This window comes from Erinaceus europaeus, chromosome 1 (genome assembly GCF_950295315.1).
Source record: "Erinaceus europaeus chromosome 1, mEriEur2.1, whole genome shotgun sequence".
NCBI lineage: Eukaryota > Metazoa > Chordata > Mammalia > Eulipotyphla > Erinaceidae > Erinaceus > Erinaceus europaeus.
In genome coordinates, this window is record NC_080162.1 from 30,175,086 (window position 1) to 30,197,641 (window position 22,556).

General features: G+C 45.9%; 3 protein-coding genes and 1 long non-coding RNA gene across 8 annotated transcripts in view; 2 read left to right on the plus strand and 2 right to left on the minus strand.

Annotated features, from left to right (window-relative positions):
• The window catches only part of SAMD8 (sterile alpha motif domain containing 8), a 62,741-nt gene extending 58,612 nt beyond the window's left edge, over window positions 1–4,129 (minus strand). Inside the window, exon 1 of one of the 2 annotated variants that reach the window (XM_007520363.3) lies at window positions 3,919–4,129. In XM_007520363.3, the coding sequence (XP_007520425.3) occupies window positions 3,919–4,101 (183 nt within the window). In that variant the 5' untranslated portion in view covers window positions 4,102–4,129. Of the gene's footprint in view, window positions 1–3,862 lie in introns of both variants that reach the window. The other variant, XM_016186932.2, reaches the window with a different exon arrangement.
• Window positions 4,130–6,875: 2,746 nt separating this feature from the next.
• DUSP13A (dual specificity phosphatase 13A) lies at window positions 6,876–10,727 on the plus strand. Its single transcript, XM_007520362.2, has 3 exons — window positions 6,876–7,063; window positions 7,808–8,025; window positions 10,528–10,727. Exons 1-3 carry the CDS (start codon window positions 6,915–6,917, stop codon window positions 10,725–10,727), a joined length of 567 nt encoding a protein of 188 aa, XP_007520424.1. The 5' UTR covers window positions 6,876–6,914.
• Window positions 8,636–10,607, minus strand: LOC132532829 (uncharacterized). The gene is made up of 2 exons (XR_009544777.1): window positions 10,468–10,607; window positions 8,636–9,045 (listed from the first exon to the last, which is right to left on the minus strand). It is a non-coding gene; the product is annotated as an uncharacterized LOC132532829 (long non-coding RNA).
• Window positions 10,597–22,556, plus strand: part of DUSP29 (dual specificity phosphatase 29) — a 92,963-nt gene continuing 81,003 nt past the window's right edge. The window contains exon 1 of one of the 4 annotated variants that reach the window (XM_060171322.1): window positions 10,597–10,735. In XM_060171322.1, the coding sequence (XP_060027305.1) occupies window positions 10,734–10,735 (2 nt within the window). In that variant the 5' untranslated portion in view covers window positions 10,597–10,733. Of the gene's footprint in view, window positions 10,736–19,465; window positions 19,623–21,919; window positions 22,332–22,556 lie in introns of those variants that run through there. The other 3 variants (XM_060171426.1, XM_060171486.1, XM_060171379.1) reach the window with 3 other exon arrangements.

Below are 22,556 nucleotides of genomic sequence, written 5' to 3' on the forward strand. Positions count from 1 at the left end.
TTGCAACAGCATCTAGTTCTGCAGTAACCTTAGAGAGTTCTACTACTTTGGTTTAACAAATATTTATTTATTTTATTTGATAGAACAGAGAGACATTTAGAGGGAAGGGGGGCAGAGAGGGAGAGAGATACAGAGAGACACTTACAACCCTGCTTTACAGCTAGTGAAGTTTTCCCCCAGCAGGTGAGGACCAGGGGTTTTAACCCAGGTCCTTGTGCACTGTAATGTGTGCACTTAACAAGGTGCGCCACCGCCTGGCCCCAACTTTAACAAATATTTACAAGGCTTCTTTTTCATTATAAAGACCAAGGAAGGATAAATAAAAACAAGTCATAATAATAATGTAATGCTGTGTAAACTTTAACAAAACATTATTTGCCTTATGTTAAATAAAGAAAAGGGGGCTAATCTTTTGATATTAGCTATAAGCAAAGCTAAGAATTGTTACAGAGCATTTTAAGATGTATCATAAAATCTATTAAGAGTTGGGAGTTGGTGCAATTCCCCTCCTGGGGATATATCCTAAGGAACCCAACACATCGATCCAAAAAGATCTGTGTACACATATGTTCTTGGCAGCACAATTTGTAATAGCCAAAACCTGGAAGCAACCCAGGTGTCCAACAACAGATGAGTGGCTGAGCAAGTTGTGGTATATATACACAATGGAATACTACTCAGCTGTAAAAAATGGTGACTTCACCGTTTTCAGCCGATCTTGGATGGACCTTGAAAAAATCATGTTGAGTGAAATAAGTCAGAAACAGAAGGATGAATATGGGATGATCTCACTCTCAGGCCGAAGTTGAAAAACAAGATTAGAAAACACAAGTCGAACCTGAAATGGAATTGGAGTATAGGTGGGTGGGTGGGTGGGGAGAATACAGGTCCATGAAAAATGATGAATGAAATAGTGGGGGTTGTATTGCTAAATGGGAATCTGGGGAATGTTATGCATGTAAAAAAAAAAAAGAAGTAGAAACGAAAAGCAGAAATTGACTGAGTTTGGAGTATGGCACCAAAGTAAGAAAGCAGAAGTATACTAGAGTTTGCATCACCAGGTTCCAGGTGTCATCAGGATGCCAGCCAGACTTCCCTGGATTGAAGACACCACCAATGTGTCCTGGAGCTCAGCTTCCCCAGAGACCCATCCTACTAGGGAAAGAGAGAGGCAGACTGGGAGTATGGACCGACCAGTCAACGCCCATGTTCAGCGAGGAAGCAATTACAGAAGCCAGACCTTCTACCTTCTGCAACCCTCAATGACCCTGGGTCCATGCTCCCAGAGGGATAGAGAATGGGAAAGCTATCAGGGGAGGGGGTGGGATATGGAGATTGGGCGGTGGGAATTGTGTGGAGTTGTACTCCTCCTACCCTATGGTTTTGTTAATCCTTTCTTTAATAAAAAAAAAAAAAAATAGTGCATGGTACATGCATACTATGTTTTTTTTTTCTTCCCTTCCACTTGATTCTCTGCTATCTGAAATCACATTCTGTCTCCACTCCTAAAGCTCAGTTCAACAAATTCTTCTGTTCAACATGCCAATAGAAGTATTTAACAAGTTAGTGGAGTATCATTCAATTGCACCGATATAATTCTAATTCAAGCAAAAAGGATATTAAGTGGCATTTGTATAGTGGGAATCATCTGTGTCAAAGAACTAAACATTTCAAAAGAATACTAATTCATTTCTGTTTGTTTCTCTCTGTCTAGGTTTGTGAGTACTAATGTCAGCCTCATTTCCCTACATATTATCTCCTTTTTATTTTTTTTTCAAGAACAGGTAGAAATAATATGTGGAATACCTACTGCCTATAAAAAAAAAAAAAAAAAGAGTTGGGAGTTGGACGGTAGCGCAGCGGGTTGAGCGCACGTGGTGCAAAGCGCTAAGGATCTGGGTTCAAGCCCCCGGCTCCCCACCTGCAGGGGAGTCGCTTCACAGGCGGTGAAGCAGGTCTGCAGGTGTCTTTCTCTCCCCCTCTCTGTCTTCCCCTCCTCTCTCCATTTCTCTGTCCTATCCAACAATGGCACCAATAACAACAACAATAACTACAACAATAAAAAACAAGGGCAACAAAAGGGAATAAATAAAATAAAATATTTTAAAAAATCTATTAAGAGTTGCTGCAGGGAGTAGGGTGGTAGCACAGAGGGTTAAGCGCAGATGGCACGAAGCACAAGGACCTGTGTAAGGATGCCGGTTTGAGCCCCCGGCTCCCCACCTGAAGGGCGTCGCTACTCCCCTCTCTGTGTTCCCCTCCTCTCTCCATTTCTCTCTGCCCTATCTAACAACAACAACTACAACTACAACAAAGGCAACAAAAGGGAAAATAAATAAATATTTTTGAAAAAGAGCTGCTGCAATCAGTAAATTATCTCCTGAAGATTAAAAGGCAGAAAATCATTTAGAGTAAAGATACTTGATTCTATTTTGATTTGAAACAAAAAGCTGTTTCAGAAGGTGATGCTGTGGCTGGAGTGTTGGACCTAAACGCATGTAAGGTAAACAACTCAGCCAAATACTAAATTGCAAAAGTAAAACAATAAGTGAGGAGAGGATACAGTAAAGGGTATCGTGAAATCATGGTGTAATTCGGCACTTACAAAAGTAAATTGGCATTTCTTTTTATAAATATTTTTCATGTTATTTTTAAATTTTATTTGACAGGACAGAGAAATAAAGGGGGGGAGATAAAGAGAGAGAGAGGGACAGACACATGCAGCACTGCTTCACTACTCATCTTCCCCCCGTGTAGGTGCAGACCAGGGGCTTGAAGATGGATCCTTGTGCATGGCAACATGTGCATTCAGCTAGGTAAACTGACATTTCTACTAAAAGAAACATATCACTGGTTTCCTGGCACAACAATGATGGCTTTGGTAATATGCCTTCTATAAAAAGCATCTGTGCACCCACTGGTCCCAGTTCTATTAACTGTCAACTACAACCATCCTCTATTCTTATTTTCTCTAGATCCGTCTTCTGAAAATAGTATTCCTGCAGCATCTACAAAATCGCTTTAATATTGGTCCTACAAATCTGTCAACGGTATTTTTCCAGTTTTCAAGGAACGTCTCGGATCCTGTCATTATAAGCGACAGGCGGACCCTTTTCGCCCAGGCACTGGCTATTACCGAGTGGTAAACGCATCGGTCCACTCGGATGGTCCAAGCGGAGCCAGTCCACACCACTTCCTTCCTTTTCACTGCTCCCTCGCCTGCTTTGAACAAATCGGTGTGAGCACTGGCCCTCCCACTCCCGATTCTGAAGAGGACCCACCGTCCACATGCACGCACACGGCTCACCCTAGTGACATCCAAATGCTCCGCAGCAGCGGTGAAAATGCAAAAGCCCTCAAGCAGGTCCGCAGGGGGCTCCTTTCCTTTCTAGACCCTAGTCCTGGCCCTCGGGCTAGGCGGTTTCCCTTTCCCATCCTGCAGCCCCTCCCGTTTCCAATCCAACCTAAACCCTAAATTTACACACACACACCCCCCACACACACACACACCGACCCCGTCAGTCCCCCGGCTCGTCCCTCGCTCCGTGTAGGTCCCGCTCTCCGGGTCCCTCGCCCCGCACCCGGGCCCCGAGGCCTCTCCTCCTCCAGCCCCGCAAGCCCGCGGAGTCCCTCCGGCGTCCTCCCTCACGCCCTCGCCGCTTGCAGGCCACATCGCCCCTCGCTCCTCCCGAGGGCCGCGGCCCCCCGCTCCGGCCCTCGGCTCAGCCACCTCCCTCCAGGTCGCTCAGATTCCATGCGAGAGCCGCCCGCCCAGGCTCCCTCAACCGTCTCCCGAGGTGCCTCCGGACCCCCGGCGTCCAGCGCCCCGGCCCCCGCCCTCCCCGGCTCCCCACTCACTCACCCTGGGCTGCAGGCGCCCCCCAGACTCCCCTCTCGGCAGCCTCAGCTCCCGCTCACCTCCGCAGTCCGAGCTGGGCTCCCCGGACCCACCTCCGGGTCGGGGTCCGAGCCTCCGACGTCGGAGTCCGGAGCCCTCCGGGCCTCCCCGGAGTGAAGCGCCTCTAGCGGCGGAGGCGGGGGCGGAGCCCGGGGCGGGGAGCCGGAGTGGAGCCGGGGGCGGTGGCGGCTGCGCGCTGGCATCGCAGCGACCGGCGTCTCAGCCGCGCCCCCAGCAGCTCGAAGCTGAACCGGAACTGCTCTGGGAGGCGGGGACCTACGGGGGGAGGCGGAACCTACGCCGGAAAGGACACGAGGCCGAGGCCGGTGAGAGACCAGAGGCGGGAAAGTCCGAGAGCGCATGCGTCAGGTGAAAGCGAAGGCTAGGTGCCGCTGGACCAATGGGATTAATAAGTGAGGCTTTTAAAGGCTAGAAGTGGATCTCCTGATTTGGAGGGACCCGACTCCTCTCCAAGAGCCAACCCTCAATGATCATTGCCACCACTTATTGTCCTTTAACTCTGACAGTCAATGCCAAATGCTACATAAATAAAATTTAATTCTGGGCGGAGGGTGGATAGCAGAATGGCTATGCAAACAGACTCATGCCTGAGGCTCCAAAGCCCCAGGTTCAATCCCCACACCACCGTAAGTCAGAGATGAACAGTGCTCTGGTTAAATATATATATTTAATTTAATTCTTTTTTTAAATTTATTTCTTGTGTTAACTCCAAGGGCATTACAATACAAAGGCCAAGAAACTTGTCCAAGGTACCACAGAAGGCTGTATTACTGCTGAAATCTATCCAAAGTTGTGCTTTTTGATGCCACTATAATACTCCATCTTGAGACAAGTTCTCGGACTAACAATGCTTTAAACCAGAGGCCTGGGTTCTTTAAAGGGCAATATTTCCCCCGGGAAAGTAGGGCAAAATTTAGCTGCTTTGACGAGGGTGGGGAGAAGCTCTGGGATGAAAGTGAGTATAGACTGCTTTTGTGTGATGCCCTGCTGTGGCTCAAAGCCAGGGGCAGCTGAGTCTTCTCAGTGTCATCAGGGCTGAACAAAAACATCACACTTCTTCAAGTGATAACTAGTTTTGGCAGACAGCTTTTCTTAGTTTCTATTCTGGGAGCAAAAGTTCTAAAGGTAGAGAAATCTCTTTTATTGAAAAAAAAAAAGTTTCTGACGGCAGACCCTTTGACTTTTCTAAAAGTCTAGGGCAATATTTAGATCCTTTTTCCCCCTATGGCATATATATAATCCATTCCATTCTAGTCCTGTTGCTTGAGAAATTAGTCTTATTTATCATAAAATCATTGTTTAAGCCTTCCACAACTCCTATGGACACCCTTTACATGAGTTTCTCCCATTCATCTCCACATTTCTCTGACTCTGAAACTGAGAAAAAAAATTCCAGAGAGGTGGAGAGATAGCATAGTGGCTATGAAAAAAGGCTCTCATGGGCAGGGGTAGGTAGCATAATGGTTCTGCAAGGAGCCTCTCATGCTCCCAGGTTCAAGAGTCCCAGGTTCAATTCCCCACTCCACCATAAACCAGAGCTGAGCAGTGCTCTGGTAAACAAACAAACAAACAAACAAACTTTCATGCCTAGGGTCCCAGATTCCTGGTTCAATTACTGATACCATCATAGGCTAAAGCTGAGCAATGTTGAAAAAGAAAAAACAAAATACACAAGAAAACCCCTTGAGACCCAAAATCTAGAGATTTACCCAATAGCCGTCAGGTTCCTATACAGCTTGTGGCCACACTCAGATCTTCAGGTTTTCTTTATTGTTCACATGGGAGTTACCCCCCTCCTCTCTGCCCTTGAGCTCTACTTTAACTCAATCTTCAGAACCAAATAGCCTTGTTTAGGTCCCTAAACTAAAATTCAGCAACTGTTTCTTGGGTCAAGGGGGTGATCCAATAGTGGTGCACCTACCTGGAATATGTGAGACACTGATTTCAATTCCCAGCACGACACGTGAGCAACAAGGATAAATGGAGTAGAATTTCCTGGATGGTGCTCAGGAGGTGGCACAGTGGACAAAGTGTCAGACCCTGAAGGATGAAGTCCCGAGTTGAATTCCTATCATCACATGTGTCACAGTGATGCTCTGGTTCTCCCTCCCTCTTTTCCTTTCTCTTTCAATAATCAATAATAGTAATTGTCATCTCCACCATGTACAGCAACAATTTGTGCTCTCTCCCTCTAACTTTCTCATAAAAAATTGGATAAAGCTTTTTCTTTTTTTCTATAATTGTTATTATTTTAGATAAAAGCAGAGAAAGAGAGAGAGTGAGTGAAAGAAGCCATTGCACTGAATCTTCCTTCAGTATGGTGAGGGTTGGGCTTAAACCTGAGTCATAAACATAACAAAGCAGGACAGTATCCAAGTGAACTATTTTGCTGACCCTGAATAGTCTTTCTTAAAAAAGAAAAGTGGGGGGTTGTGCAGTAGCGCAGTGGGTTAAGCATAAATCACAAGGACTGGAGTAAGGAACCTGGTTCGAGCCCCGGCTCCCCACCTGCAGGGGAGGTCCCTTCACAAGCGGTCAAGTAGGTCTACAGGTGTCTCTCTTTCTCTCTCCCTCTCTGTCTTCCCCTCCTCTCTCCATTTCTCTCTGTTCTATCCAGCAATGACGACAACAACAATAATAACTACAACAAAAGGGAAAATAAATAATAAATCTTTTAAAGTTTCTTAAACATCCATTGTTTCATTTCATATTCACAGATTTTTTTGAGGTGGATATAATTTCTTTTACTTTACCACTGAAGAAATTGAGGCTGAGAAAGGTAAAGTGACTTGGCAAAGGTAGATTTGATTTTTATGTTGCCATGTAGTTTGGAGGTGGGGGTGATGACTTGTGGTTAAAAAAAGGTCGTGTCCTTCCTGGAGGCCTCTGTAACTTGCTGAGTCACTTGCTACTGTCCCACCTGTCCCTGCCAATCTCCAGGAAGGAGAAGCAGAGAGGAGTGATCTCAAAGACAGAGGAGTGGGTGGGCTGGCCTATGGCAGAGGCCTCACTCCCAGAGCTGAGGGGAGAGGCAGAGACCTCACCTTGCCCCAGTATCCTGGAATTGGAGGAGCTCTTGAGGGAGGGGAAAGTCTCTACCAGCCGTGTGGACGAAGTTTGGCCCAATCTTTACATTGGAGATGCGTAAGTGGTAGTTTTCCCAGGGGCTGCAGGGGTGGGGACAAGGAGAAAAAAAATTCTGGGGCTCTTTAACGAGATAGGAGTGGGTGGGAGCAAGAAGAAACAGTTTTGTTGGCAGTATCCCAGGGGAAGTTCTTTCTCCAGGGTGGTTTTATTACTAGGTGTAGTGCCGTTCCCAGGTGTAGCCACCAGGGGGAGCAGGGACTTTTCTTTGCCTGCCAGAAAGACCTTCTAAGTTTCCCTCCAGAGTTTGCTGGCACACTTCGGACAGTAAAGGAGGCAGAGGCTTGGGAAGTCATGGTTTACAGGGCATGAGGCAGCCTAGACAGAAAGCACCCCTTTCTGTTTCCAAGTCTTCCTCTTCTGAGGAAACCTGACCGAAGGTGAATCAGAGAAGGTGTCACCTCGAAACACATGCAGATTAGCAGGGTTCATGGATGTGTGTGGGAGGGCGTGGAGTAGGAAGGGAGGGGCAACAGGTCCCTTGGGCTGAAGCAATCCTTTTTTTCTTGTCCTGGCCAAGGCAGGGGTAGATCACCTCTGGAAGCAAATAGGGTCTAAAAATAACTCCCTGTGCCACCAAGTCATCCATAGGGAAGCTCTAGTGGTGGGATTGTAAACTGTGGACCCCAGTTCAGACTCACTTAGTTTCTCCTGGCTCTTGGCCCTCTGAAGCAAGATGCCAGGCAGACACCTTCCCAGATGCCACAGCTCAGTCAACATCAGCTCCATTCTTCCCCTCTCCAGGGTCACAGCAAATAACCGTTTTGAACTATGGAAGTTGGGCATCACCCATGTACTGAACGCTGCCCACGGAGGCCTCTACTGTCAGGGTGGTGCTGACTACTACGGTAGCAGTGTGAGCTACCTGGGGGTGCCAGCCCATGACCTCCCAGATTTTGACATCAGTGCTTACTTCTCCTCTGCAGCTGACTTCATCCACCAAGCCCTCAGCACACCTGGGGGTAGGTCTTGGAGTTTTCACTCATTCCCTACTCCATCGTGGGGGGAGGGGCGGTGAGGAGGGGATGAATGTCCAATTTCCTTCAAAAATTAGCCATTGGGGGTGGGTTGGTAGCACCTCTAAACATTACCATGTGTGAGGACCCAGGTTCATGGCCCTGCTCCCCACCTGCAGAAAAGAAGCTTCACAAGTGATAAAGTAGGTCTGCAGGTTTCTCTCTCTTTCCCTTTCTGTCTCCTTTTCAATCTCTCTGTCCTAAAATAGAAAAGAAAGAAAAAAAAGATAAATGGCTGCTGAAGGATCCAGGTGGTGGTGCACCCGGTTGAGCGCGTATGTTACAATGCCCAAGGATCTGAGTTTGAGCCCCTGGCCCCCACCTGCGGGGCGGGGGGGCTTCACAAGTGATGAAGCAGTGTTACAGGTGTCTCTCTGTCTCCCTCTCTATCATCCCCTTCCCTCTCAATTTCTGGCTGTCTCTATCCAATAAATAAATAAAGATAAAAATAAATTAAAATGGCTACTGATAGTAGTGGATTTGTTGTACAGGCATTGTCCAACCAGTAACCCTGGTGGAAATAATAACAATAATAATAATAAACCAGCCAATCACATCAAATTTTTAAAAATTTATTGACAAGACCACAGGATAAGAGGGGTATAGTTCCGCACAATCCCCACCACCAAAACTCCATATCCCATCCCCTCCTTTGAAAGTTTTCCTATTCTTTATCCCTCTGGGATTATGGACCCAGGATCATTATGGGGTGCAGAAGGTGGAACGTTTGCCTTCTGTAATTGCTTCTCCATTGAACATGTGTTTTGGCAAGTCAATCCATACTCCCAGCCTGTTTCTATCTTTCCCTAGTGGAGCAGGGCTCTGGAGAGGTGGGGTTCCAGCACACATTCGTGAGGTCCTCTGCCCAGGGAAATCAGGTTGGTGTCATAGTAGCATCTGCAACTTGGTGGCAGAGTAATGAAGCTGGAGGGTGGACATTCCACGCCTGGCATCTCTGGACACAATCTGAAGTGAAACATGAAACAAGGTGGTACTGCTTGCATTCACATCAAATTTTAAAAAGCCCTCTTTATTTGTATCACTCAGCTGTGGCACATCACCATTTGGTAGGTCCATGTCTGGTTTCTGTCCCAGAGTACTTTCAGATGGGGGCCAAGCAAACAAAGCTAACACACAGTGTATAACAAAAGAAATAAGAACTACTTTGCGTTCATCCTTGGTGACAGCTGCGCCCTTGCTCCCAGACCCCAGGGAAAATCAGTATCCCTCTCTGAACTTCAGTTTCTCATCTTTGTAATGGAAAAGACAAGAGTACATTCATTGAACTTAATAAAAAAAAATCTATGTATTCATTAATCAGACAGAAGGAGAGAGAACCAAAGCATCATTATGGCACATAGTAATACTAGGTATAAAACTTAGGATCTCACACTTTAGAATCCAATATTTTATTCACTGCATCAGCTCCTGAGCCACAACAGAATTTTTTTGTTTCCTTTCCTTCTTTCTTTCAATCTTTATTTGTTGTATAGAGACAACCAGAAATCAAGAGGGTAGGGGAGATAGAGAGAGAGACACCTGCAGCCCTGCTTCACCACTTGCAAAGCTTCCCCCCTGCAAGTGGGGCTTGAACCCAGGTCCTCGTCATTGTAACATGTGTGCTCAACCAGGTGCACCACTGCCCAGCACCTTTCTTTATTCTTAACATTCAATGCACTCTGACATCCATCTGTTCTACTTCAACCATTCACCAGCCGTTTATTTATTTTTTTTTCTGAGCAAGACACAGGGATATAATAGATACTGGAACTCTGTGCCAGGACAAAACTAGGCCTCTCATCTCATGAAATTTGCCATTATATGTATGGTGGAAATGCAGTCAAATCATGAAGTACTGTGACTGCTACTCATAGTGAGGAAAAATGAAGAACTACAAGAGAACAATGGATGCAGGAAGCTTCCTTCTACAACAGTATTAGCTGGGTCATAAGCAAAAAAGCTGAGCTCTTCTGGGATTCAATGATACCATGAGTGATCATGAAATCTTGTGAGAGGAAACCCTGTCTCAGCTGAAACCTGACAGACGAGAAGCAGATCAGACTAAGAGCAGGGAAAAGTTTTACAGAAGTTGGATGAGTATATGCTAAAGCTGGAAGTCAGGGGATTGGACAACTATGAGGAAATCAAATTTACCCAATACCCCCTGGAACTAAGTGTTAGAGGGGTCTTTCCTGATATAAGGCAGAAGAATTGGCAGGGCCCAGCTCACAGACAGTACTGTAAGACGTGTTAACGAATTTAGATGCCATTTCAAGAGGAGGCAAATAGATGTTGATCTACTCATTTGACAGATCAGAAGATTGAGGCTGAATGTCACAGGATTTACTCAAAAACAAGGCAAAGCAGGAAAAGGAACTTTGGTCTTACCCCAGCCCCTAGATTGGGATGGTTGGTGGGAAGGGTCTTTCATCAAGTTGTCTTCCTCAGCTAAGGTCCTGGTGCACTGTGTGGTTGGTGTGAGCCGCTCAGCCACACTGGTCCTGGCCTACCTCATGCTGCACCAGCAGCTGTCTCTGCGCCAGGCAGTGGTCACCGTGAGGCAGCACCGGTGGGTCTTCCCCAACAGAGGCTTCCTCTGCCAGCTCCGTCAACTGGACCAGCAGCTGCGAGGTGCAGCCCAGAGCTGAGTGGACATGTGAGTGCCTAACAGGGTGTTTATGTGTGGGGGGAAGGTTGGGTGCCATTAGAACTGAGAGGTCAAGGGCTGGGGGTGGGCAGAGAGCAAAGGTTCAGGGTTGGCCAGGGACCGGGCTGGGTTGTTGATGAGAAACAGGTGATAGTTGGATTAAGAGCAGGGAAAAGTTTTATAGGTAGTTGGACTCTATGTGCTAAGGCTGGAAGTTCGATAGTTTAGAGGTTTGTTGTCAGGACTGTGTGTGGCCAATAGTAAGGGTTGAAAAAGATTGAACCCACTCCTCAAGCATCTGGGCTTCCCTCACTGACACAAGGTCTCACAAGGGCCTGGTAGACATAGCCTTTTAACAGGAACTTCTCTTTATCCCAAACTCACATCTACCCAAGGGCAGATTCTTCAGGCCCCAGAGAGGATAGAAAATCTAGACAGAGGGGAGTCGGGCTGTAGCGCAGCGGGTTAAGCGCAGGTGGCGCAAAGCACAAGGACCGGCATAAGGATCCCGGTTCAAACCCCGGCTCCCCACCTGCAGGGGAGTCGCTTCACAGGCGGTGAAGCAGGTCTGCAGGTGTCTATCTTTCTCTCCTCCTCTCTGTCTTCCCCTCCTCTCTCCATTTCTCTCTGTCCTATCCAACAACGATGACAACAACAATAATAACTACAACAATAAAACAACAAGGGCAACAAAAGGGAATAAATAAATAAAAATAAAACATTAAAAAAAAAAAAAAGAAGAAAATCTAGACAGAAAAAGGGTGATAAGCATAGAAGGGAAGGGATGATGTTTTTCCTCTATGGTCCTAGTACAGACCTGTTCTGTTTCCTCAGCTGAAAGCCTGGTGAACCCCGCCAAGGCAGCAGCACAGCCAATATTAGCCCCCGAGGGTTGTCTGGACCTTCCTGAATCTCTTCATATCTTTCCCTCAGTGAGCTCTCTGGAGGGAAAGTGTGGCTGTAGCTATGAAACCAGGCTTAGCTGAATGGACCAGGAGCTCCTGCTACCTATTGGCCATGATCTCACACAAGCCCTGCTTGATATAATGTTCTCTCTTTGTTATACCATTTGCCTCTCTGTTTTGGACCCCAAAATTCACTCTCTACCTGCCCTCACCCCTGCCCCCCTGCGCCTGAACTCCCCACATTTTTTTTTGCTTTCAGAGACCTATGGAAAGACATTTTCTTTCTTTTTCTTTTTTAATTTTAAAAATGCAATATTTTAATATAACAAAAATTGATGACAGGTGACTGGCTAAAACAACATGGTGGTATTAATACACATTAGTATAAGATATTGAATTCTTTGTGTGTGTGAGCTTGGTTTATAGTGGAAAACTCATTACATTAGTATAAGATATTGAATTCTTTGTGTGTGTGAGCTTAGTTTATAGTGGAGAACTCATCCCTGTCGGGCTAGCTTCGCAGGTGGGAGAGAGAGACGACCAGGAACTCACGGCTGAGTGGTACGCAATTCAGTGTTTATTCATGTGGAACGCAGCGCAATCTAAGCTATCTCTAATCACAATCTTGCCCTTATATATCCTGAGGTGGAAGAGTCTGGTCCGAAGAGGATATAGGTAGGATAGGGGGTGGGGAGAAGGAAAAAGCGTGCAAAACAGTGAGGATTAAACCAATCCCCTGGAGGCAGGGTGGTGCTTAGTGAACAGTGGTTATGTAAATAGAATACAGTGTTAAGCAGGGGGGATTAAACCAACGAAACAGAAGGGGTCTTAGAAGCAGAATTTAGAAGCATACCAGCACATCCCTCTCCCTCCTTCCCCAGAGTCTTTTAATTTGATACAATATACTTTGTCCAATCCATGTTTCACTTGGTTCTTTCTCTCCCTTTAAGTCCTGCTTATAAGTGAGATCATTTGGTATTTGTCCTTCTCCTTTTGGCTTATATTGCTTAATATGATATTTTCAAGTTTCATCCAAGATGACACAAAGGAAATGACTTCATCATTTTGACAGCTGAGTAGTATCCCATAAATGTCTCTCAATTTTTTAGCCATTCATCTGATGTTCAACATCTGGATTGCTTCCAGGTTCTGGCTATTATAAATTGTGCTGCTATGAACATTAGTATACATAGATTTCTTCTGATAAATGTTTTTGTTTCCTTTAGGTATATCCCTAGAAAAGAAATAGCCGGGCTGTAGGGTAGGTTGATTGCTAGTGTGCTGAGAAATCTCCAGACTGCTTTCCACAGTGGTTGGACCATTTCATACTCCCACCAGCAGTGCAAAAGTGTCCCTTTTCCCCCACATCCTCTTCAACATCTGTTGTTTCTGTCCTTTCGGATATGACATTCTCATAGGTGTAAAGTGATATTTCACTGTTATTTTTATTTGCATTTCTCTGCTGATCAGTGACTTTGAGCACTTTCTCATAAAACTATTGCCTCTCTGGATCTCTGTTTCAATGAAATATCTTTCTATGTCCTTTGCCCAGTTTTCTGTGGGGTTGCTTTTTTTTTTTTGAGGGGGGTGGGCTGAGCTTGCTAAGCTCTTTATGTACTATGGTTATTAGTCATCTGTGTGAGGTGTTGTGTGTAACCCCATTAGGACAAAACCTCTTTCTTAGGTCTCTCCAGACGCCTTCCTATTTCCACTGACTCACTGCCTTCCTGACTGATGTCAGTGCATTTGGAGCAAGAACATAGTCCTGAAGTCCCACATAGGGAATGGATCACCAATGCCTTAGTCATGAGAGTCCCTTTGCATAACCATTAGGCTATCTACCCTCTGCCCAGCTCATGAAGTTTTATCTGTGCAAGTGCTCCCATGTGGTAGCTGGGAGTTCAAACTAAGGTCCTTGCATATGGTAAAGTGTGTGGGTTACCAGAGGAACCATATCTGGCCCACTCTAGAACAATTTTATCTCTGAATAAAATAGGGAAGTACTCTAGCCACTCTTCCCACATGCTGTCTGGTGAATGAGCATCTTGGGGGGGGTGAGGATTAGGTCAGGACAGAGGGCTAGATTTAGAGTTTGGGGGTAAATGTGATGGAGAAATTAGGGATGGAAGGGGAGTTAGAATTGAGTCTGGGGAGACAGGAGCCAGGCAGTAGCACAGCAGGTTAAAGGCACATGGTGCAAAGGGCAAGAACCAGTGTAAGGATCCCAGTTTGAGCCTCAGGCTCCTCACCTGCAGGGGGGTAGTTTCACAAATGGTGAAGCATGTCTGCAGGTGTCTATTTTTCCTCTCCTCCTCTCTGTCTTCCCCTCTTCTCTTGATTTCTCTCTGTCCTATCCAACAATGACAACAATAATAACTACAACAATAAAAACAACAAGGGCAACAAAAGGGGAAAAAATTGGCCTCCAGGAGCAGTGGATTTATAGTGCAGGCAGTGAACCTCAGGGATAACCCTGGAGGCAAAAAAAAATCAAGTCTGGGGGTAAGTTGGAAGGAGAACAATTAAGGGGAGCCCTATGGGTATGAGGAACAGGAGGGAGACAAGAAGGGTGTCTTCACATCCTGATCTCTTTCCTCCACAAAGGTTTCAGGAACCCGGCAGCAGAATTCTGATCATGTTCAACCACCCCACTTCCTCAGCCTTGGCCCTTAGACACCCTGACCTCCAACCTCAGCATCATTGTCAGCATATAGCTGACTGGAAGTCAGTTGGGCTATGTATTGCACAATTCTGTGGGGTGTCATCCACCACAGGCAATTTAGCCTATGTGTCTGAAACCCCCAGGAGTTGAATGGTACATAGTCTGTGCTGCTATACACAAAAGCCCCAAGGTTGGCAACTCAGACAACTTCCAGTGGCATCCTCTCCACCACCTTTCCTCATTTCTTTAATTAGATATGATAAAAATTGAGAGGATGTGTGTGGGGGGTGATAGAGATAGACACCTGTAAAACTGCTTTAGTGCTTGTGAAGTTTCTCGCTGTAGGTGATGACCAAGCGCATGAACCCAGGTCCTTGCACACTATAATATGTGTGCCACCAACCAGACAGACCCAGGCTCAGTTTCTCTCTTTTGACCTACACTGAAAGTTCAAACAGAAACAGACTTAAGTAGTACCTTTTTCCCCCTGCCCTGATGAGTTTTAGCCAGTTTGGGTCTTCTTTTATTTATTTATATATATATATATTTAAAATATTTATTTATTTATTCCATTTTGTTGCCCTTGTCTTATTGTTGTAAATATTATTGTTGTTGTTATTGATGTCGTTGTTGAATAGGACAGAGAGAAATGGAGAGAGGAGGGAAAGACAGAGAGGGGGAGAGAAAGATAGACACCAGCAGACCTGCTTCACTGCCTGTGAAGTGACTCCCCTGCAGGTGGGGAGCTGGAGGCTTGAACCGGGATCCTTATGCCGGTCCTTGTTTGTTTTATTTTTATAAGAGAGGTACAGAGGGAGTGCAGAACACTGCTCAGCTCTCGCATGTGGTAGTGCAGAGGACAGAACCTGAGACTTTGGAGCCTCAAGCATGAATGTCTTTTTGTATAACCATTATGCTGTCCCCACTCACCACCTCAATCTGATCTGCTTGCTTGTAACACAGAACTCATCTCTCTTTCAGAGCTGGTCCATACTCTCTGACACAGGACCCTACCACTTAGCCATGCTGGTGTTGGCCTTGCTGGTGCTGCTGGAGTCTCTGGCCCAGGTAGATCCCCAGATGGTAAGAGACAGTATGGGGACTTCCCTAGCACCTGCTACATCATCTGCTTCCCCCTGCTGCCCACACTCTTTTAGACACTGTCTTTAGTCTTCACTGATAGGAGTGGGCTTCCCACAGAGTCAAGCCCTGAGGCTCCTGGCCAGGGACCCCCAGTACCACAGGGGTGGGGCAGAGAATGAGAGGGGGGGTAGGAGGGACTTTGGAGTCTTCATGATAGTCCTTGGCCACAGCTGCCCCCAGCAGCTCTCACTAGGGCTCAGGGATCCCCAGCAGGCTCTGAGTCCTAGCTCCCTGGAGCACAGAGCCTAGGTTCTCCTTCAGAGACCCAGTGTGGGTGCGGCTAAAGTGCCAATATCTAAGAGCTATCAGTTATCTGGACGGGGTTGGAGAAAGCTTTGGGAGTGTGGGTGAATGAATAGGGCTTCTAGAGAGCAGGATGGATTTTTTTCTTTATTCTTTTTTTGCCTCCAAGGTTATCGCTGGGGCTTGGTGCCTGCGCTACAAATCCACTGCTCCCGGCAGCTATTTTCCATTGTTTTGGATAGGACAGAGAGAAATTGAGGCAGGGAGAAGTAGAGAGGGAGAGAGAAAGATAGACATCTGCAGACCTGCTTCACCACTTGTGAGTGGAGTACCTACAGGTGGGGAGCTGGGGGCTAAGCGGAGACCCTTCCGTTTCACACTATGTGCACTTAACCGAGTGAGCCACCGCCCAGCCGGCTTGGATTCTTCTTCTTCTTTTTTTTAATGATGACACTTTAGTCACTATCAGGCCATTCCACCAGCTGGTGCCCTAATCGGGGAGTCCTGAGATTCCCAAACAGACTTGATGGGCCTAGAACTTGAATAAACCCCTCTCTCCACTGTTACCGGTCATCTCTATCAGGAACAACAAAATAGACCCCTTTGTGGGCCCCCATAGGACCTTGCCCTCAACTTGGATCAACAATGGAAGAGAATGTTCCTTCCTCCGAAGGGAGGATGGACAACATACTCTATGCTATACCTGAGGAAGATGGGTCGATACTGGGGCGGCATGGAATGTTCCTACTCATGACCACAGAATGTGAGCTCAGATCTAGAGGGATGCAGAGGTCACACAGGCTCCTAAGCTAATTATGGGCCCCAGATGACATCAAATCAGTGGGGTTTACAGTCAACAATATTTATACCCCTTCCTCATATTAGGGAGCTACTCTCTTCCCTGATCCAGCTTCCTGGTCCTTTTCCCAGCCATGACATCATCTCCCCAGACAATAATTAGGATCCACCTGCATATCAGATTTCAGGCTCAGGCAAAAAACCAACCAAACAAACAAACAAACAAAAAAACCCACTAGTATAGCTACAGGCACTTTGAAATATAACTAAAATATGCCTACTAGATATCTACAAAATGGGGGACCCCCCCTACCCTTCATCTGCACTATTCCAGCCTTTAGGTCCATGATTGTTCAACAATTTGGCTTTGTGTGTTAACTCTCTTTCAGCCACCAGGTTCCAGATGCGAGCAGGATGCAACCAGACTTCCCTAGACAGACAGCCCCACCAATGTGCCTTGGAGCTCCGCCTCCCAGAGCCCTTCCCCACTAGGGAAAGAGAGAGACAGGCTGGAAGTATGGATCTACCTGTCAACGCCCATGTTCAGCGGGGAATCAATTGCAGAAGCCAGACCTTCAACCTTCTGCATCCCACAATGATCTTGAGTCCATACTCACAGAGGGTTAAAGAATAGTAAAGCTATCAGTGAAGGGGTTGGCATACGAAGTCTGGTGGTGGGAATTGTCCTATGGTTTTGACAATGTTTCCTTTCTATAAATAAAAATAATAAATTTATTTATTTATTTATTTACTAGTGAGAAAGATAGGAGAGAAAGAACCAGACATCACTCTGGTACATGTGCTGCCCTGGATTGAACTCATGACATGGAGCTTGAGAGTCTAGTGTTTTATCCACAGGCACCACCTCCCAGACCACGCCCCTTGGATTTTTTTTTTTAAGTTAAAATTTTTTTGCAGGGCCAGGTGGTGTCGCACTTGGTTGAGCGCACATGTTACAATGCTCAAGGACTCAGGTTCGAGCCCCCAGTCCCCACCTACAGGGGGAAAGCTTCTCAGGTGGTGAAGCAGGCGTCTCTTTATCTCTCACCCTCTCTATCTCTCCTTTCCCTCTTGATTTCTAACTGTCTCTATCCAATAAATAAATAAAGATAAAAAAATTAAGAAAAAATTTTTTGCACGTTTGTAATCCACTGTTCTTGTGCTGACTTTTTTTTTTTTTAATTTCAAAGAGAGAGACATCACAGCACTGCTCTACCATCTTTTCAGGTTCTCCAAAACACCTCCTTGTTATGGCGCTCCGCTGATACTAGGGTTTACACCTGTGGCTTCCCGCCTGGTAAGGCAGATGCTCTACTGAGTGAGCTATACTCCTGGCCCTAGGAACATTTTAAAAATTACATATGGGGGGTCAGGCAGTAGCACAGCGGGTTGAGCACACATGGTGTGAAGCACAAGGACCAACTCAAGGATCCCGGTTGGAGGCCCCAGCTTCCCACCTTCAGGGGGGTCGCTTCACAGGCGGTGAAGCAGGTCCTATCCAACAACAATGACAGCAATGACAATAATAACAATGTTAAACAAAAGGGGGGAATAGCTTCTAGGAGCAGTGGATTCATAGTGCAGGCACTGAGCCCCAGCAATAACCCTGGAGGCAAAAAAAAATAATAAATATAAATAAATTACATATGAAACACACACAGTTTCACATGAGATGGGTGTGTGTGTGTGGAGAGAGAGAGAGAGAGAGAGAGAGGAAAAACCAGAGCACTGCTCCAGTACATGCAAGTCCAGTGCTCTTTCAGTTAAATCATCTTCCTAGTCACTCAGAGAGGACTTTTTTCTTCTAGCTTTCCTTTGATGGGTAATTTTTTTATGATTTTTAAATTTTTTAAGTATTTATTTATTCCCTTTTGTTGCTCTTGCTGTTTTATTGTTGTAGTTATTATTGTTGTTATTGATGTCATTGTTGTTAGATAGGACAGAGAGAAATGGAGAGAAGAGGGGAAGACAGAGAGGGAGAGAGAAAGACAGACACCTGCAGACCTGCTTCACTGCTTGTGAAGCGACACCCCTTCAGGTGGGGAGCCGGGGGCTCGAACACGGATCCTTAAGCCAGTCCTTGCTCTTTGTGCCACCTGCACTTAACCCGCTGTGCTACCGCCTGACTCCCCTGATTTTTAAATTTTAATGTATTTTTTTTACTGATTTAATAATGATTTATAAGACTGTAAGATTATAGGGGTATAGTTCCATACCACACCTACCATCAAAATTCCGTGCCCCTCCCATAGTTTTTGGTCTTAGAGAAAGTTTGCTTTCCTTGTTTCCTTCTTTCTTTTACCCTTTCTTTCCTTGAATTTTCACATATGAGCAGATTCTTTATATTCCACATTTGAGCAAATTCCACATAGGAGCAGAACTATCGGGTAGTTGTCTTTTACCTTTTCACTTACTCACCTAAGCACAATCACAGAGAGGTTTAACTGGGCCAAATCCAAGGCATTAAATGGCCATAGTTAACCTTGGGAAAGACCTGAAAGATCACCTCTCTAATCTCAGGGGACAGTGGCAAGACCAGGAATGTTCCTTGGGAAAAGAAAGAGCTTGGCGGCGAGTAAAAAGACTCTTGGACTTCAGGTCAGGGTTGGTCTGGACACCTGCTCTGAACCCCATTTATACCTTTATCTACCCTCCTGCCCCTCAGCCTGAGTATTTTATAACCTAATTGTGGGATATAATCCTCATTTCACGTGAGGACCCCTGGAACAGGGTTCTGATGTTGACATCACAGCCAGTTTGTGTATGATTTTGTGTAGCCTTTTCTTTGTCTTTCTCCATGGGAGAACTTTCAAGTTTAACTTTTCTGCTATGCTTCACACCACATTCGAAGGCCAACAGAACTTATAAAATGGCCTATTTCATCTTCCTTCTCCTTGTCCCACCATTAACATAGCATGCCTCTACGCCCTGACTGGGCTTGGCACCCATCATGCCTTGGAAGTAGTGGGTGATCTTGGGAGTGGCAAAGGGAGGCCATCAGAGGGAAGCAGCACATCATGCTTTATAATTAAACTCAAATCAAAAAATAGAAACAGCACCAAGTGTGCGGAGACAGACTGTTGGAAGCCAACAGCACAAAGTGCTCGTCAGAGAAGATCACAGCTTGGACCAAATACTCCCATAGGTGAGTGCCCCTATTTCAGGGGTGTGGGGGGTTTCACAGAGCATGCTGAGTAAAGGCCAGGGCATCTGCGTCCGTGTGTGTTGCTGGGGGTTTGGGACAAGACAAACATAGGAGAATCAGAAAGACCTGGACTTGAATCTTAGTTCCCATACTTATCTATCTTAACATTTAACTCTCTGAGCCTCAGGGCCTACATATATAAGGCATGGGGTGATAATACTCTCTGACTCATAAAAGCTCTATGAGAAGTCAATGAGAACATGGAAGCACTTAGCTCTGTCTGGTACATAAAAGTACATCCTTAGTAAGTGCTGAATATAATAATGATTGCTGGACTGAGAAACATCAAACACAGAGGTAGAGACCAAAAACTTCACTGTTCTGGGGGGAAGTTCACCTTTACCCAGGATATGACTGAGACTTGTAAGGCTAAGAGTAGTAGCAGTGATAATTACAGGAAGATGCACCATTTCTTGGGAAGCTATGGTGAGGTCAACTAAGGTAGATACCTTACATTCACGTATTTATTTTTTAAATTTTTAAAGATTCTGTCTCTCTTGGGGCCAGGTGGTGATGCACCTGGTTGAGCACAAGTTACAACATGCAAGGACCTGGGTTCAAGCCCCCAGTACACACCTGCAAGGGGCAAGCTTTGTGAGTGGTGAAACAGTGCTACAGGTGTCTCTCTGTTTCTCTCCTTCTCTACCTCCCCCTCCTTAATTTCTGACTGTCTCTATCCAACAAATAAATAAATATAACAACACACAAAATAATTTTTTTAATTCTCTCTTTCTCATTTTGCCACCAGAATTATGAATGGGGCTTGCTGCCTACATGACAAATCCACCACTTCTGGTGGCAGTTCTCTCTCTCACTAATCTTTCCTTCCTTCCTCCCTCCGTCCCTTCCTTCCTTCCTTTCTTATTGATGGATAGGAAGGGAAGAGGGGACAGAGAGTGACACCTGAAGCACTGGTCCACCACTTGTGAAGCTTCCTTCTGTAGGAGGGGACCTGAGACTTGACCCTGGGTATGCCACCACCCAACCCCTAGAGTTTTTTATTTTTACTTTTTTATTCATCAATGATAGAGGGGAAAGAGAACCACATCATCACTAGAGCATATTTGATGTCAGGAACTGAACTCAGGGGTAGATAGCATAATGTTTATGCAAATTAACTCATGCCTGAGGCTCCAAAATTCTAGGATCAATTCCCCACACTACCACAAGCCAGAGCTGAGTCATGCTTTGGTTAAAACAAAAAAAAGGAATTGAATTTAAGACTTCATACTTCTAAGTATAGTGCTTTATTTTAGTCACTGCACCACCTCTTGGGTCAAGGTGCCTTACATTTATTACTTCATGGAATTCTCACTTTCTTCAGAGGAAACTGGCTCAGAGAAGATCACACAGGCATATATAAGTGCCAGACCTGAGAACTCCTCCCAGGTCTGATCGCTGAATGTAGACCTGCTGGTACAACTGGCCTGCTTGTCACCTTCCCTGAGACTCCTCATCTGTCCTGCCCTGACATTTCTGGCTCCACCTGTCCTGTGACCACAGTCCCAGCTGGTCTCCCAGAGGAGAAGCATAGGAAGGAAAGTGGGGAGGAGGGAAGATGGGTTGTGGATGTGTGTGTAGGGGGACTATCGCTTGGAACTGCAGCTGAGGATGTCCTGATAGATGGTTAATACTGCCCAATATCACGAGCCACCAAGGAGGGTGTTGTGCTGGGAGGCTGTGGAAGAGGAAAACCTGTATGAGGGCAGTAGACTGAGGCAACTGGGGAGAGCAATATAGCCAGGAAGAGAGATACTAAGATAGAAAACACGCAAACGAGATGGTCAGCAGTAACAACACAAGAGCAGGCAATCCACAGCCCACAGGAACAACGGTTTGTCTTTGGTGGGAGAAAAGAGGAGGTAGGATGAGGGCTAGAGTAAATGGAGGAAGAGCCAAGCTAGTCTCTCTCCCTCCTGGAGGGTTGGGCATATGCTTCTCCCTGAAGTGTGGCTGAGGCAATGCGGAAGGAAGTGTAAGCATCCTTAGTACCCCAGGTAGAAAAAGTCCAAGGACCTGCTGCAACCCAGAAAGTGACACAAGGGATAGGGCCCTGGACTTGAACTTGTAAGCATGAGATCCTAGCATCACATATGTCAGGGTGAAGTTCTGGTGTCCTCTCTCTCTCTCTCTCTCTCTCTCTCACACACACACACACACACACACACACACACACAGACTTGTTTTTTTTCAGAAAAAGATATTTAAAAATATACATAGCAGAGATCAGGGAGTGGTGTACCCAATTAAGCGAACGTAGTACCAAGCACAAGGACCTGGGTTCAAACTTCGATCCCCACCTGCAGGGGGTCCAATTCATGAGGGGTAAAGCTCTATCTCCCTGTCTTCTCTCAATTTATCTCTATCCTACCTAATAAAAATTAGAAAGAAAAAAAAAAGGAAAAAATGGCCACCAGAAAATGTGGATTCATAGTGCTTGCACTGAGCTCTAGCAACAACCCTGGCAGCAATAAAAATAAAATATAAAAATAATAAATCTGGGGAGCTGCTGCAGGCCCCTACTCTTCTCTTTTAAGTTCATCTGGAGCTTGAAGGTTGAATAACTGAGCAGAGGACAGGGCCTGATTCTAGATGGCAAGGTGAACAGATTCCACCAACCCTCCCCCAAGAAAAAATGGGAAAGAACAGGTAGGTGGGGAGTTATGTTTATGAACAGTGATGGGACTGAAACCCTAGGTGGGACCTGACAGGAAGTTTTCCGAAGTGCAAGGAATCTATTCTCCAGATATGCTTGTAGTCCCCACGAAGCTAATGTATGGCCTAGTAGCACCCAGTACAACCCTTCTTGCTCCCCCAACCCCACAGCCTCCAGGAGGAGCAAGGTCCAGCTCTTATTTCAGACAACCTGTCAGC

What these genes read in the sequence shown, in the direction of transcription:
- DUSP13A (XM_007520362.2), top strand. Translation starts at nt 6,915, where the DNA reads ATGGCAGAGGCCTCACTCCCAGAGCTGAGGGGAGAGGCAGAGACCTCA. An exon ending in AATCTTTACATTGGAGATGC is followed by an intron (nt 7,064 to 7,807) that starts GTAAGTGGTAGT and finishes TCCCCTCTCCAG; the next exon opens with GGTCACAGCAAATAACCGTT. An exon ending in AGCCCTCAGCACACCTGGGG is followed by an intron (nt 8,026 to 10,527) that starts GTAGGTCTTGGA and finishes TGTCTTCCTCAG; the next exon opens with CTAAGGTCCTGGTGCACTGT.